The sequence below is a fragment of the Zeus faber genome, assembly GCF_960531495.2.
Source record: "Zeus faber genome assembly, chromosome: 15".
Lineage (NCBI taxonomy): Eukaryota > Metazoa > Chordata > Actinopteri > Zeiformes > Zeidae > Zeus > Zeus faber.
This window is the reverse complement of record NC_137194.1, coordinates 19897786-19915275: the sequence shown is the minus strand read 5'-3', so window position 1 is coordinate 19915275 and position 17490 is coordinate 19897786. Positions and strand designations below refer to the sequence as shown.

Sequence of the window (17490 nt, the reverse complement as noted above, 5' to 3'; positions counted from 1 at the left end):
TGGAGGGACCCCCCCCAACCCCACCACCAAAAGCCACTTTGTTAATTTTCTTCCCCTTCAATCCCGTCTTCGACTCTGTACCCCATGTTCTTCTGCGCCCGGCCTCGTCTTCTGTCTTCACCCGCTTCCTCTGGGTTTTTATCCCCAAACCCATCTTTCCTCTCATGCCAGCCCCCCCACTAGGCCTTGCCGTCCCTCTCATTTGCTTCACCCACTTCCATTACCTCTTTAATTCTCACCCCCCATCCCGACCGTCTCCTGCTGCTGTATTGTACCCACAGCCTCGCTGCTTCTCTGCCACCAGGCCCCTGTGCCCGTGGCGTGTAATTGACTTTCTCCCTGTGTTGGAAAAGCGGGCGGCTCACGCCAGGCTGGAGGTGACCCATTTCCCTGGGGCATTCAGCAGCCTCCTAATCAACCATTCTCTGGGGCCGCCTCATTCACTCCGCAATTAGAGCACTACCCCTTTGAGGACTCCATCAATAGGCTGGCAGGCAAGCGGGCGGGCTCTGTCAGTAGCAAAAGCAAAGGCAGCGTTTAGCTCTGCTTCTCCTCCCAGCGAGAGATCTGGATGTAGATGAACTTCTTATCTTCACGCTAATCCTGCAAGTTTTTTACACCGGTATTTTCCCGTATTCCTCGTCTTTGCCTTGTGGCAGAGTACACTTGTGGCTTGCCTGGTTTCGAAGGCACATATTAAAGAAGGCTTCGCATGGATTCCGGCTCACTGTGTGTTCACTGCACCCTCCGCTCACACTGTGTCCAGGGCGCATGATCTCTTGGTTTGCCGGCATCCTCAATTAAATGCAACCCGTAAAGGAATGCATAATAGAAACGATAATAATAAAAAAAAAAATGAAATCGGGCACCCGTAGGGGCGGTCCGTACGCGTCCAGAAGGTGTTGGAGATAATGATGCATGATGATTAAATAACGGGCCGGTGTCTGTCCCCCATACTGTTGACCTGATTGGCTATGCAGGAGAGGCGGCGCTCTCGTCTGAGGATAACCGTGTAATCAATGCAAGGGAAGGACCTGCTCCGGCTGTGAAGGTTAAGAGGGGTACTGGAGTGTTCAGCCTCGCCCGCCCGCCACACACACACATCCAAGACACCGAACGGCACACCTCTCACGCCAGCACCCGCTCCCTACACCTGGCTCCCAACCCCCAGCCCCTTCCCCGGTCATTGGCTCTGATTTCTGCACATTCTTGTTTTCCCAGTTGTCCTCAGTCTCTCTCTCTCTCTCTCTCTCTCTCTCGCTCTGTCACTCTCTCTCCCTCTACATCCTCTCTCTCATTTCTCTCTATCCATACTATTCCTGTCTTACCTTATCCTCTCTCTCTCTCTCTCTCTCCCCTCCCAGTTCATTATCGTCTCCCTCTCCGTCGCTTCCTCCCTCTTATCTCCTCTCTCTCTCTCTCACTCTCTCTCGCCCACTGCTTACCCTATCTTCCTCCTTTCCTCTCTCCCTCCTACTCCACCCTCTTAATTCATTCCCTTCCTCCCCTCCTATCATCCCCCAGTCCTGTCCCTCTCTCTCTCTCTCTCTCTCTCTCTCTCTCTCTCTCTCTCTCTCTCTCTCTGTGTGTGTGTCGTTAAATAAAGGTGTTTTAAAAACTCAACTCTCTCTCTATCTCCCACTCCCTACCTTACCCCAGTGTCAGCTGCTGTCACTGTGGCTAAGAAAGTGACCAATCAGTGCACGCCTCCCAGCATCAGCTCCTGCCTCCCTTCACCTCCTCTCCTGCTCTGCTGTCCCCATCATTCATCTTCCTCTTCTTCCCTTCTGTCCTCTCCTCTACTCTCACCTCCCCCTTCTCTGTGCGGTGCTCTGTTCTGCTCCCCCCCCCCCATTTGTTCATTCATCTGCCTCTCCTCACCTTTCCATTGCTTTGATCTTCTTCTCCTCTCCCCATCTCTGGTCCTCTTCTTCTCTTTTCCTCTACATGTCTCTTTTATCTGCAACCATTATCAGCTCAGTTCCTCTAGACGGTATGTGATGTGTTATGGGAGACAGACGGCTGTCTAACAGGGTTAGTTTTACAGCGTCGCTTATGATTACAGACACTGCTAATCCTTTTCTGTGTGTGTGTGTGTGTGTGTGTGTGTGTGTGCGTGCGCCTGTGCTTGGTGTTTGTATAGACAAGCTAAAGAACTCATTGATGCACAGAGACGCCGATGCACACAAAAAAACAAACCACACATGCTTACTCCTCTGGTCTCAAAGGAGGGGGAGTCAGTCTAGACATGTTTAGTGTTTTCTCTGCCAAGAGAATACGATTTGCATGATATAAGCCGTCATATCTCCATTACTGTTTACAACCAAGTCCACATTTCCATCATCCTCTTTTTTTTATTTATTTTTGATTTATTTTTATTTATTTTTTTATTAGGATTTCTCAAATTTGTTTATAAGGATTGCCCACGTTGAATTCCCTTCCAGATTCGTGGAGCGCTAATCTACTATGCAAATTCATATCCTCCTGTATTAATGCCTTATTTACACTGCTTACGTATTCATTGGCTTCTTCATACAGGTGCTGATATGTGCACACCATGAGCGGATTGGGGGAGAACTCCATGGAGCCTCTGAGCTCAGAAAACCGAAAACGCAAGCTCTCCACTTGCGACACACCGGGTCTGGGGTGAGTGTCCTATCTAGGGTGTATCTGGGCAGGACTAGGGAACTAGGGAAGGAACTGGGCTGCATGGAGATAAAATCCATGTGTTTTGATGCTGGGTGACAGTTTATCTCCCGTTTATCCAACCCAACACAGGTGCGAGAGGAGACGGCGGGAGCAGGAGAGCAAGTACATCGAGGAGCTGGCCGAGCTGATCTCCGCAAACCTCAGCGACATCGACAGCTTCAACGTCAAGCCGGACAAGTGCGCCATCCTCAAGGAGACCGTACGCCAAATCAGGCACATTAAAGAGCAGGGTGAGTGGACGCTGGTGAGATGTCGAGACGTGGGTGGGCAAAGAGTCCAAGAGACCAAGAGTCGAGTGGTTGGGAGAGATCAGGGCCACTAAGCAGTGTGTTGGATGGGGAACAGCTGGTGAGAGGTGGTGGTAGAGAACTAGGTGTTTGGAAGGTGGGTAAAAAGAAGGGGTGTGTGTGTGTGTGTGTGTGTGTGTGTGTGTGTGTGTGTGTGTGTGTGTGTGTGTGTGTGTGTGTGTGTGTGTGTGTGTGTGTGTGTGTGTGTGTGTGTCCTGCACTCACATCTGGGTAGTAGTGCTCTCCAGAGCACCTGCCTGACACGTTTGTCTCATCTTTGAGCCCAGGTGTAAGGACGACTCAGTCATTCATCTCCCACCAATTTCACAGCTTCAACTGTTTGTGTTTGGGAGGAACCACTGGCACTGGTTTCTGAACCTGCTATTTGTGTGTGTGTGTGTGTGTGTGTGTGTGTGTGTGTGTGTGTGTGTGTGTGTGTGTGTGTGTGTGTGTGTGTGTGTGTGTGTGTGTGTGTGTGTGTGTGTGTGTGTGTGTGTGTGTGTACCCAGCTGTGTGGTTGCCTCGCCAGAGGCTGTTTAATTGAAGTTTGCAGGTAATCACTTGCCGGTCCATTCTGCTGAGCTGCCAAATTATTAGTTTTGTTACAGCTGCCCCCATCATAATTCTATCCCTTTTGTGCGGTAGTTATTTCCGCCGTCAACATCGGCTTGAGTAAAATAGCAGAGGCTCGTTTTGTTGCACCGCTTGGTTACCATTAATGCAGAATATTGATATGTTCTATGGCAGGGGGTACTTTATATCATATTTGAATGTAAGAATACTGTAAGAATTGCATATTGCAGCAGTTTGAAAAAGAGCAACGGCAGTGGAATAGAAACTAACTAACTGTAGGGAAAAAAATTAACCTGTCATTTGTGGTCTGTTATGCGACCAATAACATCATGATATTTTCTCGAGTCGGTGCTGACATTTCTAGAATGAGTAGAGGAGCTGCTCATGAACAGCGTCTGTAGCTCGACAGGAAGAGGAAGAGGCTACAGCTGGCCCTGACTGACTGCTGACAGGTTGCTATAGTTACAGGAAGTGAAGACAGAAACGACATGGGGTTTGGACTGGGCTCCAGCTCCATACCTGTTCCTCCTCTCCTCTCTCGGTCTCAGTTGCTCTTTCTGCCGTCTGTCCACCGTGTCTTCTTTGTTTGTTTGTTTGTTTATTTTGTATTGTCTGTTTATGCCCATTTTCACTGTTCTGCTGCTTTTTCTTTTGCGTTCCCATTTTTTCAGCTGCGTCTCATCCGTATTGCATCACGGTGAGGTGCAGCATCTCCGGGTTGCTCCCAGCATTTAAAGATATTGAGTGAAGCGATGGAGCGTAGACTTTCTTTCTGTCTTGCTCTTTTCCACACACCCTTCCTGTTTCTGTTTCACACTCCTTTTTTATGTCCGCTCCCTCCTTTCCTTTCAGTTTCGTTCTACCTACTTTTAGAGTGCCTGGCGCCAGGCAGAAGTGGCTATGGGGTTTTTTTTTTTCTTTGTGTGGGTATCTGTGCCCCCCGGGAGCTAATCAGATGGAATGATTCTTGTAGCCTAGAAGCTCCCGCCTCTCCCTCTCTCTCTCTCTCTCTCTCTCTCTCTCTCTCGCTCTCTCGCTCTCTCGCTCTCTCTCTCGCTCTCTCTCTCTTCCTCATTCTCCCTCTTTTTCTTTTTCAGTCAGACCAAGCCCTGCATTATTACAGCAGCCCGAGCCCCAGACACTCTCCCCAAACCCTCCTCCTCCGTTCCTAGCCCGAGAACCAGCGCTCTATCTCTCAGCTCCAGTCCTTTAGCTCTCTTTCTCTCCCTCTCAACCCGAGTCCTCCATTAAATCAGTTGCCTTAGCTCTCCAACCCCTGCACCACTACAAGCTTCCTCCATCTCTCTATCCCCCTCTCTCTCCCTTCCTCTCTCTCAGCCCCAGCCTACCAGACAGTCCCTCAGAGTCTGACACTGAATATAAAGCATGAGGACGGCTGCTACCTGCTCCACATGCACCCAGCCCTCCACCCTTCCTGACAGGCTCCTCACAGAAAACCTGCCGTCCTCCCGTCTCCCGCCTTACCTGTAGTTTTAATCCAAACGGAGAAAGTTGAGAAACACTGCCCCCTGCAGGCGGAGCTAGTTCAGTGAAGGACAGGCCGACTTCTAGTGGGCTTCAGGTATCTATCTATCTCTGCCTCTCTCTCACCTTTCTTCTCTATCTTTGTTCCCTCTTTTGTTTTCAGGGAAGCTGGACGGGATGTGGATTTTTTTTTTAGTTTTGTCATTTCACGCTTTTCCATAATGTGGTCTGGTTCGTGCGCTGACCGACCTCCGCCCTTCCTTCTGTGCTCGTAGGCAAAGCCTCCTCCGCGGATGACGACGTTCAGAAGTCAGACGTGTCCTCCACGGGTCAGGGGGTCATCGACAAGGACCACCTGGGGCCACTCCTGCTGCAGGTGAGAACTCAGGCCCTCCATGTCTGGCCTGGTCGTCCGGGCATCGTTGTCCTGTTCTAGACCCCCGGTGACTTCATGTGCTTCTTGTGTTCTCCAGGCGCTAGACGGCTTCCTGTTTGTGGTGAACCGCGAGGGCAGCATCGTGTTTGTGTCTGACAACGTGACACAGTACCTGCAATACAAGCAGGAGGAGCTCATCAACACCAGCGTCTACAACATCCTGCACGAGGAAGACAGGGAGGAGTTCCACAAGAACCTGCCCAAGACCAACGGTGAGAAAACACGCGCACACAGACACAGACACACACACACAGACACAGACACACACACAGACACACACACACACACACACGGAAGTCAGCTGAAACCCTCTTTGACATCTTCCACCGAGACAAGGCAAGACAAGACAAACTTTGACGTTGTTACAACAAACACACAAACGCACACATCAACATAAACACACACTGTTATTTATTCATGACTCCACTTTCCCCAACTCCTTCTCGCCTTATAATGAGGAGCTCCTTGGGAGCCTGTTCATGTGCACGGGAGCTTTACAGATAGATAGACACTCGCACACGCACACACACGCATACCTGACAACGGACACACACACACACACAGACACGTGCGCAGAAACACCCACTCACCCACACAGCGCTAAGCAGGCGGAGTGTAGCGGAGCTGTCAGTCACACTCAGTGGTCCAGACAGTGTAGAACAGGCCTGAGCTCAATTCAGATCCCATGGCAGCCATCTGGAAACTACTCACTACTGAATAATGCACCTCCACACGTTCCCCCTCTTAATTCACATAGTGTGTCTGTGCTGTGCTGTGCTTATGCGTGTGTGTGTGTGTGTGTCTGTGCGCGCATTCGTCAGTGTTTGCAAGGAGAAACCCATGTGTAGATTTACATGCTTATGATGGTAATGTGATTGCAAACCTGTAAGAGTGTGTGTGTGTGTGTGTGTGTGTGTGTGTGTGTGTGTGTGTGTGTGTGTGTGTGTGTGTGTGTGTGTGTGTGTGTGTGTGTGTGTGTGCGCGCACGGGGGAGACTATTTATAAAGCTGATTAATTATGAATATGTGTGCTCTACTGAACCTGCTCCTCGATTAACTCGGCAGCCATTCTGCTAAGTAGCGGCTCCAACATGTCATTGACACGCTCTCTCGTTTATTCTCACGCTTCCCTCTCGCACTCCCACCCTATTCAATCTCTCTTTATCTTTTATTACTAGCATTATATGCTTTCCTTCCATTCTCTTTGTCTTGCTATTGCTGCTGCCGAACTCAACTCACTCTCCCTCTGAGCCTCATTCATACTTAATATGGCAGCCTGCTAAGATGAGTAATGTGGTTGTCGGCTAACAAAATTCCCCTCTCTGTCTCTCTCTTTGTCTCTTTCTCTCACTCTCTTTCTCTCATTGTGTCTTGCTCTGCTGCTCTGCCCCTTCATTATCTTTGGACCCATGAATGAAATTCGCTTTCTCTGCACATTCCTGTGGGATGACCACTGACCACGCCAGCTATAGTTAAACTCACACACACACACCAACACAAGCACACGCACACTCACACTAGGGCAAAATACAAAGCTAGCTATCGGTTTAGCGTGTGGGTGTGTGTACACGTGTGTGTTTTTCTCCCGCTACCTCTCTCTCTCGAGCCCGCGGCTGGCTAATTATGTCTGAGGGGAGATGTCTTCCTGAGTGGCCATGCTCTGTCAACCTAGAGGGGAGGAGCCCATGGCCTTGTTAAACCACTTCTCACTATCAGTTTAGCCTCCCATGTCTCATTCTTCCGGGCCCCTGGAGGTCCCCCCCTCCCTTCCAGTACCCTCCCTCCACCTGCCAGACGTGACCCTTCTGGTCGACAGAGGGCCTTGGGCTCGATAAGGCTTTGCCCAGGGACCTTGGAGGAGTTGAATCCTCCTCTGAAGTTTACCTCCCCCCTGCCTCACATCCTCCCTCTCCCATGTGAAGGTGACCCCCCCCTGTCGTCTGTTTCTATGTGTGAGTGTGTTTTCGTGCCTTTGTGCACGTGTGCGTGCTGTGATGAGAAGTCGGGGCCTAAATGAGGATAGATGGCTGAGTGTCCCCCTGGCCGCTGCCCGCTGCGGAGTGGAGCGAATAGGGAGAGGTATTGGAAATCGACACCTTGGCTACATTAATCCCATGGTCCATTTAGCCAAGCATCCGAATGGCAGGGGAGGCTTCTGCTTCTCAATTTAAGAGCAAAAATGCATGTTGCAGTGGGGTTAGCTTGATTTTTATTTAGTCAATTCATTATATGTCTTATATTTATACATTATGCATCCAGCCCTGTGTGTGCGTGGTGAAGGCCATTCTGGACCTGGGCTGCTCGATGTGTATGAAAATAGGAAATCCATTCATCTTTGTGTGTGTGCTGCAATGTTTATTAATCAATAAGTCCTATACGCAAGGTGTTTGTTTATTGTTTTGGATAATCCGACTCGCATTGTCATTCATTCCTCTTGCCACTGCATTCTTTTTATCCTCTGCAGTAAATGGAGTGTCTTGGGGAGGTGAGGCAGTGCGGCAGAAGAGTCACACCTTTACCTGTCGAATGCTGGTCAAGTTTGGCCCTGCCCACGGCCCCATGGAGGAGGGGCCAGGAGGTCCGCGATACGAAACCATGCAGTGTTTCGCCCTCACCCAGCCGAAGGCCATGATAGAGGAGGGGGAAGGTACACACACACACATGCACTCATGCCTTATTTCCCACACGTGTATATAATGGATACGGGAATATTACTGTCTCTATTCCCTGCTTCCAGATCTCCAGTCATGTATGATATGTGTGGCCCGCCGCGTCTCTGCCATTGAGAGGACAGAGAGCTTCAATACCAGGCATGAGCTCTCAGGTGAGGAGGATTTGGCCCATTGCAAAATGCATCATTGCTTATAGCACTGTAATGGTTAACTCCTCCCTTGTGTTTTACATTTGTTTCTTTCTTCCTTAACTTCTTTCTCGCAGGCAAGTTGATCCAGATAGACCAGAACTCATTGCGCGCCTCCATGCGTCCAGGCTGGGAGGATCTCTTGAGACGCTGCATTCAGATGTTCCTCCAGCACAGCGATGGACAGCCCTGGTCGCACAAACGGCACTACCATGAGGGTGGGTCACACTCATACAAAGACAAAGACATAGATACTGAAAACAATCCGCTGCATGCACTGTGTTATTCATCAAGGTCTTCGGGGACCGACTTTGTGTGAGGACATTGATTTTCATCGTTAGTGTTGGCAGTTTGTGTTAACATAGAAATTGTGATTGATGGCCTCAGATATGAGATGAGGATATCTTGGTTTAAAAAAAAATAATGACACTCTTCATCCTCAGCCTTTCTACAAGGTCACGCCGAAACTCCCCTGTACCGCTTCTCTCTATCTGATGGCACCCCGGTCACAGCCCAGACCAAGAGCAAGCTCTACCGTCACCCCATGAGCAACGAACCACAAGGCTTCATCTCCACTCATCTCCTCCAGAGGTCAGAAGATAGACTCCCTGCCACACTTTCTGAAAAACGACTTCCGAAAAAAACGACTCTATGTAAAGCTTTGAAAGATTTGGTTTTAGGACACAATGGTTACCTCATCAATTTAGACAAGCAGTCTTAAGTATTGAACTTTTGAGCAGTGAGGACCCTCACACGGAAATGCTCACTGTAGCTGTAACTGTGTTATTGTTTTATTCGGCATCTACAGTGCAAGAACCTTTTTCAACTCTTATTTTTGTTCCTCCTACACAGAGAGACAAATGGATATCGTGCGCCCCAGGGTGGGGGCATGATGCCGGGTGCCATGAGGCAGCAAGGCATGGGAGGCCCCAACCCAAACGCCCCAATGAACATGAACCCTGGCGGCGGGATGAACATGGGGAACATCGGTGGCATGGGTGGCATGACCAGGGGCTTTGGGATGAACGAGCAGGCACACATGGGTCACATGGGGCCCATGGGTGGTGGCCCCATGTACGGGGGCAATGGAGGCGGAGGAGGAGGCGGAGGAGGCATGGGCAACCGCATGATTCCGATGAACCAGATGGGACAGATGAATCAGATGGGCCATATGAACCAAATGAATCAGATGGGTCCAATGGGTCACCCAAGCCAAGGCATGCAGCAGCACCCCCAGCAGCCACCATTCCAGAGCAGTGGTGGGTTTGGACTGGGCGGTATGAACAGCCCAACAGGAAGTCCCCGCATGAGTGGCCCCCAGCAGGGGCTCCTGATGTCACCCCGGAACAGGGGCAGCCCAAAGATGGGAGCCAGCCAGTTCTCTCCCGGAGGTAGGCAAACTCCTGTGGCTAATTTTAGATTGTTGTTTTGTATTTAACCACATTTATTTTTGTGCTGATCATGTTGCAGTCTTTAACAGTTTGTTTTGAATATTGTTTTGTGTTTCAGGCATGCACTCTCCTATGGGCAGCCTTGGAAGTGGAGGAGGAAATGGAGGGAGTACCACCACCTTCTCCAGCAGTTCCCTCAACGCACTGCAAGCCATAAGTGAAGGAGTGGGTAGCTCGCTGCCCTCCACACTTACATCCCCCTCCCCAGCGCACAAACCAGACAGCTCACCGAGTGTCCACTCCTCTTCCTCCCAGTCCACTCAGCCTATGAAATCAGGTCCAGATGGCTCCAAAAGCCCAGCAGGAGGCTTGGGTCCAGGGCCTGGCGATCACCACCAACCCTTGCATCACCACCCCCATCACCACCATCCGCATCCCCAGGCTGAGAATTCTGCAGAGCGGCCAGACAGCCAGGCTGTCCCAGTTGGCAAAGAACCCGGGGAGGGAAGCAGCGAAGTGGGGTTGGCCAACTCCGAGCTCCCACGGAGGGTGCCGGACAACAAGGGTCATGAGAAACTGCTGCAGCTGCTGACCTCACCAACGGAGGAGTTGGGAATGGGTAGCACTGGCCCTGCAGGGCCCACTATACCACCCCTATCAACCAGTGGAAACCCTGCTGTAGGCTCAGATGGCAAAGACCTCACTGGAGGCATGACTAGCCCCTCATCCACTGGCGTCTCCTCCTCATCCTCATCCTCCACCAATGCAGGCCAGACATCAGGGCCTGGGGGAGTGTCAGCAGCACTATCCTCAGCCCACTACACGGCTTCTCTGCAGGAGAAGCACAAAATCCTCCACAAGCTCCTGCAGAATGGCAATACCCCAGATGAAGTGGCCAAGATCACAGCAGAGGCCACAGGAAAAGTGTCACTGGGGTCTCAGGAGGGTGGAGAGGTGGGAACAGGAGGGCCTGGTGCAGGAGCAGGACCAGGGGGACTCGCTGAGCCCAAGCAAGAGCAGCACAGCCCCAAAAAAGAGAAGACCCATGCACTCCTCCACTACCTCCTCAACAAGGATGATTCCAAAGAGCCGGTGGATGTAAAACCCAAACCCGAGGAACTGGAAATGAAGGGATCGTCAGGGGCCGCTGGCGGCCCTCCGCGGAATGGCCCTGGATCTGGCCCCGGACCAACTCCAGAACATCCAGAGAGCAAGATCAAATCAGAGCCACCTGATGAAGTTAGTGTTCTACACTCATAATACACTCTTTCTGATTGGAATACAACTTTTGTTGTTGCACTGACTAATGGTCTCACGGTGTCCTTCTCTCTGTCAGTTGGAGAACCTGGAGTCTATCCTGGGAGGCCTGAGGGGCTCAGGCTCCGACTTTTACGCCGAACAGGCTGGAGGAGGAGGTCCTAACGACACAGGGAACAAACCCCAGGGTTGCCTTGATGACAATCTGCAAGGTACGACCAATGGCTGACATAAACAGACAAAATCTTACACGTAGTTCTAGGGAAGACCAGACATAAGGTAGATATAACCTAATGGGAATTTATTTATTTTTCTTCCCAGGGAGCCCCGGGATGGGTCCAGGGCCTCGCGGTCCCTTCCACAGAGCCATGTCCATGGATGGGAAGCCTCCCGGGGGCCCTGGAGGAGCAGTGAGGCGCCCCATGCTTATCAAACAGGAGAACATGATGGGCAGCCCAGATGGTTACCCAGGCAACATGGGTGTGTGTCCAAGAGGCGTTGGAACAAGTAACTGATTAATTTCTCACACACCCTCTCTCACTAACTCTCCTCACTTTACACCTTTTTAGACACGCTTTTAGGCATTTGTACGACGACGCTAATACACCTCATGTATTTCCATGTTTAAGTATTGCTACACCACAATGCTGGTTGATGCTATTGTTACATGAAATTGTCCAGTGCATTTTATTTAAATTTAAATTAATTCTAATTAATTATCCGTTGGTTGTTGTCTAGCTTTTTACCTTGTTGTGTGACTACTATAAAGAGAAGGCAATCTGTTTGTTTACTCAGCTACTCGTTAACCTCAAGAACAAGTTTCACTTTGTACTTTCACTACGCATCAGTAGTCAAAATTTAGAGCTAAAACACAGAATGCAGTAACTCTTCTTCTGTATGCAGCTGTTCTCTACACCTCATGTCGACCGTGACATGGCTTGTCTGCTGTAAACTCAGTGTTAGCATTTGGGCATCTTTGACCTTAACAATAACATCTCATTGCTTCACTTCTAATCTAGAGGTTCTGCCCTGTGTGTCCTTGCAGGACCAGTGAACAGGGGCATGGTTCCACAGAGGTCTCCCATGGGGGGGTCAGGGGAGTGGGGGATGCCCCGCTCCAGTGCCAGCCCTGTGGGCTCAGCAGGACACCCGTCCATGATCCGCCCTGGGATGGACTATAACAACGGCAAGGCTATGATGGGAGGACCCATGGTCAGTCGCTCCAACAGCGTACCTGGTACCCGGTCGATGCTGCAGCAACAGCTCATGGATATGGGTATGTTTGTTGTTGTCGTCACATGTGCATTCAGTTAGTCTGTCCTGTGAGTAGCTAGACGGTTGAATTTATGTCAGACCCATTGTAATAACTTTTGAGGTGAATTTTGGGAGGCAATGATGTGAATAAAATGAAAGAAAAACAGCTTTTTTATACCTGTACGGACTCTTCAACATCAGTTAAGTTAGTCCTAAGTGTGTGTCTGGTTGCTGGCGTGGATATTTTGCATCCCAGAGGGCCAGTGTGTATCTTCTTATCTAGTAAACACAAATCTAACTTTATACAACATTATGGTTTTTTTTCTGTGTTTAGGTGGCTCTGGGGACATGGGCATGGGCATGAGCCCTTTCAGCCAGCAGGGTCAGCCAAACCAGTCTCCTTCCTGGCCAGACAGTGTGATGGGAATGGAGGGCAACAGGTCAGTGCAGAATCCAGGACCTCCAAAATCCATTCCTGAATTAAATGGTTGCTGTTCACAAAACAACTGTTGTAAGAACACTACTCAGTCTGTCAGCAGTTTAAAATTGAAAGCCCAACATTTCAGAGACATAATTACAGAAGATAGCACAAGGGGATAATATGGATTCATATTTCTGGAAAAGGATATTTCTTTATTTTGTAGTTTACAGTAACAGAATCCATGAAAGTTTCATACAAACCTTTCACAACGTGCTTGTTGCCTCACATGGAGCCATTCAGATGCAGATCCAAAAGATGAAAGAGACGAGGCATTATATTTAATATTTTATGTTTTTATAGTTTTGTATTTCCTGCCTCTTCATCAAGTTTCAACGTTTGGAACTTGATGGCGCTTACTCCATCAGACTTACTTCAATAAATCATAACGACTGATGACGAGGGTGTGTTCCTTAGACGACAGTTTGGCAACGCTCTAGACGAACTCCTGGTGCCCCCCACCACCAGTGAGGGTCAGAATGATGAGCGGGCGCTACTGGACCAGCTGGACTCCCTGCTCAACAACACGGACGGCATCGCCCTGGAGGAGATAGACCGCGCCCTGGGAATCCCTGACCTCGTCAGCCAGGTGAGACAAAGGGAGAAGTGGGTGAAAAATATGAATGGAACAAACACCCAGCCCCACACTAAACAGAACATTTACAGGGTCTCTAGATCAAGCTATTCAATAATGGAAAGGAATAATATGGAGTCAATGACTACCACTGTGTGTAAACCATCCTTTCCCGTTAAAAGAGATGGATGGTCCCAGGAGAGCCCGCGTGCCCGAGGAAAAGACAATAGCAACGTTGATAAATAGAAAATAAATCAAATTGATCGTTGGACAAACCCTCTCTTTCCTCCTCCTACCATGTCGTGTGCCCCAGAGCCAGGGAGCTGAGCAGCAGATGGAGCCTTTCCCAGGACAGGACCCCTCCATGGTGATGGACCAGAAGCCCCTCTATGGACAGGGCTATCCTGGTCCTCCGTCCATGGCCATGCAGTCAGCATATGGGGGCAGTCCGATGCAGGGCCAGCCCCAACAGGGGGGCTTTGGCCCTATGCTTTCCCAGATGGGCCAGGGAGGCAGCTTTCCGGGCATGGGTGGGATGGGAGGCTTGGGGCACCCCCGTGCCAACATGATGAGGCCCCGGATGATAAGCGCCAACAAGCCCATGAGACTACAGCTGCAACAGAGGCTACAGGGGCAGCAGGTATGGATTTAAGAGGCTCACTTTGGGTGATTGTACATATAGTAAAGACACAATGCAGGGCAAAAGATGGCACATTGTGCTGTACACCCAGCTTAAAGTTATGGTTCTTTGCTTCCTCAGTTTTTGAGTCAGACCCGGCAGGGGATGGCTATGAAGATGGAGAACCCAGGAGGGGCCAACCTTGGCATGAGACCCGGCATGCAGCCTGGCATGCAGCCTGGCATGGGAGGACAGGTAGACAACTCAAAACTCTTATCCATCACTGCCCTGTTGCTGCAGCTCGTGCTGTCCATTAAACCTAATACAAAGAAACCACTAAATCTCATGTTTTGCTTGAACTGCAAAAATTGCTGAAGATCGATAACTGAGAACAAGCTGGCTACACTTAGGATATTGGAGGGCCATCACGGTGCCCTGGTTGAGCACAACACAATGAAATGAAACAAGCACAGTATTAACAGTCCTAAGATCAGCGCAGCTGATAGGCCGTTGGTCCTAACAGCTCTGCTCTACTCGCATATCGAGGCTTTTACTGGTGTTCTTCACTCTCCAGGTTCAGAACAACAGAAGTAGTGCTGAGTTTTGCATGTGCGTGGTTTACGTAACTGTACTTTGTTGTTGGCTACCTTGAAATTTTTTATTTGTCCTTCAACAATAGGGATTTGTGACTAGAAGCACTGAAGACACAATGAGAGGGTTTCGACAAAAAGAAAATAAGCAGCCATACATTGGAAACAAGTAATTCAGCTCACTTGTGTGTATATTTGACAACTTTGCATTGAGGAATGCATCCATGGTATCAGCTAGCATGGCAAATGTTACCCAAATAAATTGGTGATGTACAGAGGACTCAGATGACAGGCACATTTACCAGTGCCAGGTCCTTATGTATTGTGATGCTTGGAAAGTGTAAGTGTGCTTTGCCATTTGCCATTTTCTACAGCACAGACCGTTCAAGAGCTTTACGGGAACAGAATCAACTGTAGTTCTGTTGTCTAAGCATCAACCCTTATTCTGTCATCTTCCAGTGTTTTCACACTGCATAAATCAATCATCGCTAACAACCAACAATCTTGGATATAAACACTCACATCTACAGTTGTTATAATCTCTGCTGGAGTAGATGACTTTGCCTTTTGCTGACTGTCCTCCACATCCTCTGCCACACCGTGATATTTGCGGATTTTGGAACTGTGAAGCCATTTACCTAGGCATTTTTGTTTATCTTACCCTGACAATATTCACGGTGTGCCACTATTATTAGCTTCCTAAGTTTACCCTGCCAGCCTCAAGTTCCACTGTTGGATTGTTTTTCTAAGTCTAGCAAAGGAGCATCTGTGAATTCATTGCTGATGGCAACTCTTGCTTGCTGCCCATTCACGATGCCTGCATGTGGCAAAAACTGTCCTACATGTATGGGTGTAATCAATCACTGGCTTGTCTTTGTTTTGCTTACAATGTCAAGTTCTTGTTCAGTCTTCTCTTGGAGGGAAAGCCCAGTAATAATATCTGCCAGCAAATTATTGCATCAAAGCATTGGAATGTTTGCTGCCAGAATTTGGCCAATTGACTACTGTTTGTCTTATCTTGTTCAGGAAATAGTACCTCTGTTTGCTGATTCATAACTGCCCACAAGGGGTTTTATGAAGTTTTACTGTACCTCCTATTATATCTTCCTTTTTGTGGTCCTCATTAGGGCTGTCACAATCATGACATTTTAGATGACGATTGTCATACAAATAATTATTTTGTTCATTGTCATCGTATAAGCCTATGATAGTGTAATAATACAGAATCCACTTAGGAGCATAACATTTTGTTGGAACATAAAAATACTGGCAAACGTTTAATTTGCCTCAACCCAACTTATTGATATGCTTATAACTTGCATTTTATTCATTGCACTTGCCTTTCTAACTGCTTAAAATTTCGCTTCAATTGGGATGGAAACATGTGATTTTGGAATCTAATGGTTTCACAAAATGATGGCGGTCAGCTCAAATAATGGTCATCGGATTATGTAGTAATTCTGTCTCTGTTTTCTCAATAAAAGAAAGGGCCTTTGCTCAATGCATTGAAACACATGAATGCCAGGGCTCATACATTTTTCCCTGCTGGTTATAGCACAGTAGAGTCATTGGTATTTGCATAAGTCTCGACTCAACTCTGCCTCAACCAGCTCTCTGCTTACGTTGAGGCTTCTTCTCCGATTTTTTGCTTTCTTTGTTACAAATCATCTATCCTCCTGCGCCCGCAAAGGGACTGATGGTACTATCCTATCATCTGTTTCGTCATCTCAATTCATTTTAGTATTGTGAAGTTAGGTACTTTCTTGCTTGGTATAACGTGGCAGAAAAGAAGGCGTGGAAGCCTACAAGTAAAGCAAGAGCATCTGTTTGTTTGTCTTTTCCTTGTTCTTCTTTTGTTTTACCCAGTATCCATTATCCAAGGGTGGCAGGGTGTTGTCCGAACCCTCTCAAAAATATGGTTCCCAACGTGGAAACACGGTTCCCCATGTTTTTTGTAATCCTCCTATAGGAGTTGAGATATTTTATCATATCTTTGGTGCCTTATTTTGAGAATTATTGATTCCCCTTGGGGTCACACTGATATTCTTCTTTATCATATATTTGCAAGGGCTGGAGCATATTAGAATGATGCTTTTTAACCAGGCGTACTAATAAAGAAACAAATTGCAAGGTGTTTTAAAGAGTCCCTCACCTGGTGTCTTCAGATACCTAAAATAGTCCTGAAACAGCAGCAGTAATAGAGTGCCGAAACAAGATGGTCAGAAAAGGCCTGACATGGCAGTTTGAGTCATGTCGTGTGAAGCCCTCTATGACAAATTATTTTTTGTCAATCTTCCACAACCCGTAATGGCTAAAATTATTGCTACATTATGGGCCCCCATAGATAACTAGAGATGGTCAAACAACTTCCCTTTAACCAGAACTCAGCTCCTGTATCAGTGTCTACCCTGCTGAAGGGTCTTGAGCAGTCCCTGCACCCCGACATCCTTCCGGATGAGAGAAAGTGCAAACAGCATTTCCTTTTGCCAGTTAAATGCGTGGTCATGGAAAAAGGTTGCCCCTCCCTGCCTCCCCTGTAGCCGACTGTGTTTCTGCCCCGTTCAGCCTGGCTTCCTGAACGCCCAGATGATGGCCCAGCGCAGCAGGGAGATGGTCACAATGCAGATGAAGAGGCAGAGGATGATGATGCTGATGCAGCAGCAGCAGCAGCAAGCAGCTGCCGCCGCCGCAGCGGCCGGGGGATTCAGCCCCCCGCCAAACGTCACAGCCCCCGGCGGCATGGACACCGCTATGGGAGGGCCCAACATGGGTCAGCCCGGCCCCCAGCAGTTTGGCTACGGAGGAAACTACGGTGAGTTTGTCGCGCCTGGCGTCCAACACTGGTTTCTGCTGCTCTCTTGTGGTGAACCTTGTGCTCTGCAGCCCACGCGGTGTAGGTTTGTGTTGGTTTTCCTTTTGACTTTCAGGGGCATCAGGGTTAGTTGCTAAATATTCCACCTGTCACCGGTCGGTTGGTT

The 17490-nt window shown here is 48.9% G+C and overlaps 1 protein-coding gene across 1 annotated transcript in view; it reads left to right on the top strand.

Moving 5' to 3' along the window:
• Positions 1-17490, top strand: part of LOC307241246 (nuclear receptor coactivator 3-like) — a gene marked incomplete at its 3' end in the record, with an annotated part of 53766 nt that overhangs the window by 35254 nt on the left and 1022 nt on the right. The window contains exons 3-20 of the mRNA XM_080015286.1: positions 2539-2646; positions 2779-2939; positions 5330-5430; positions 5528-5702; positions 7954-8136; positions 8227-8313; positions 8427-8567; positions 8793-8940; positions 9202-9740; positions 9859-10979; positions 11077-11209; positions 11319-11477; positions 12043-12273; positions 12586-12691; positions 13147-13318; positions 13617-13943; positions 14064-14177; positions 17078-17324. Coding sequence (XP_079871412.1) covers positions 2558-2646; positions 2779-2939; positions 5330-5430; positions 5528-5702; positions 7954-8136; positions 8227-8313; positions 8427-8567; positions 8793-8940; positions 9202-9740; positions 9859-10979; positions 11077-11209; positions 11319-11477; positions 12043-12273; positions 12586-12691; positions 13147-13318; positions 13617-13943; positions 14064-14177; positions 17078-17324 — 4234 coding nt within the window. The 5' untranslated portion in view covers positions 2539-2557. The remainder of the gene's footprint in view (positions 1-2538; positions 2647-2778; positions 2940-5329; positions 5431-5527; positions 5703-7953; positions 8137-8226; positions 8314-8426; positions 8568-8792; positions 8941-9201; positions 9741-9858; positions 10980-11076; positions 11210-11318; positions 11478-12042; positions 12274-12585; positions 12692-13146; positions 13319-13616; positions 13944-14063; positions 14178-17077; positions 17325-17490) is intronic.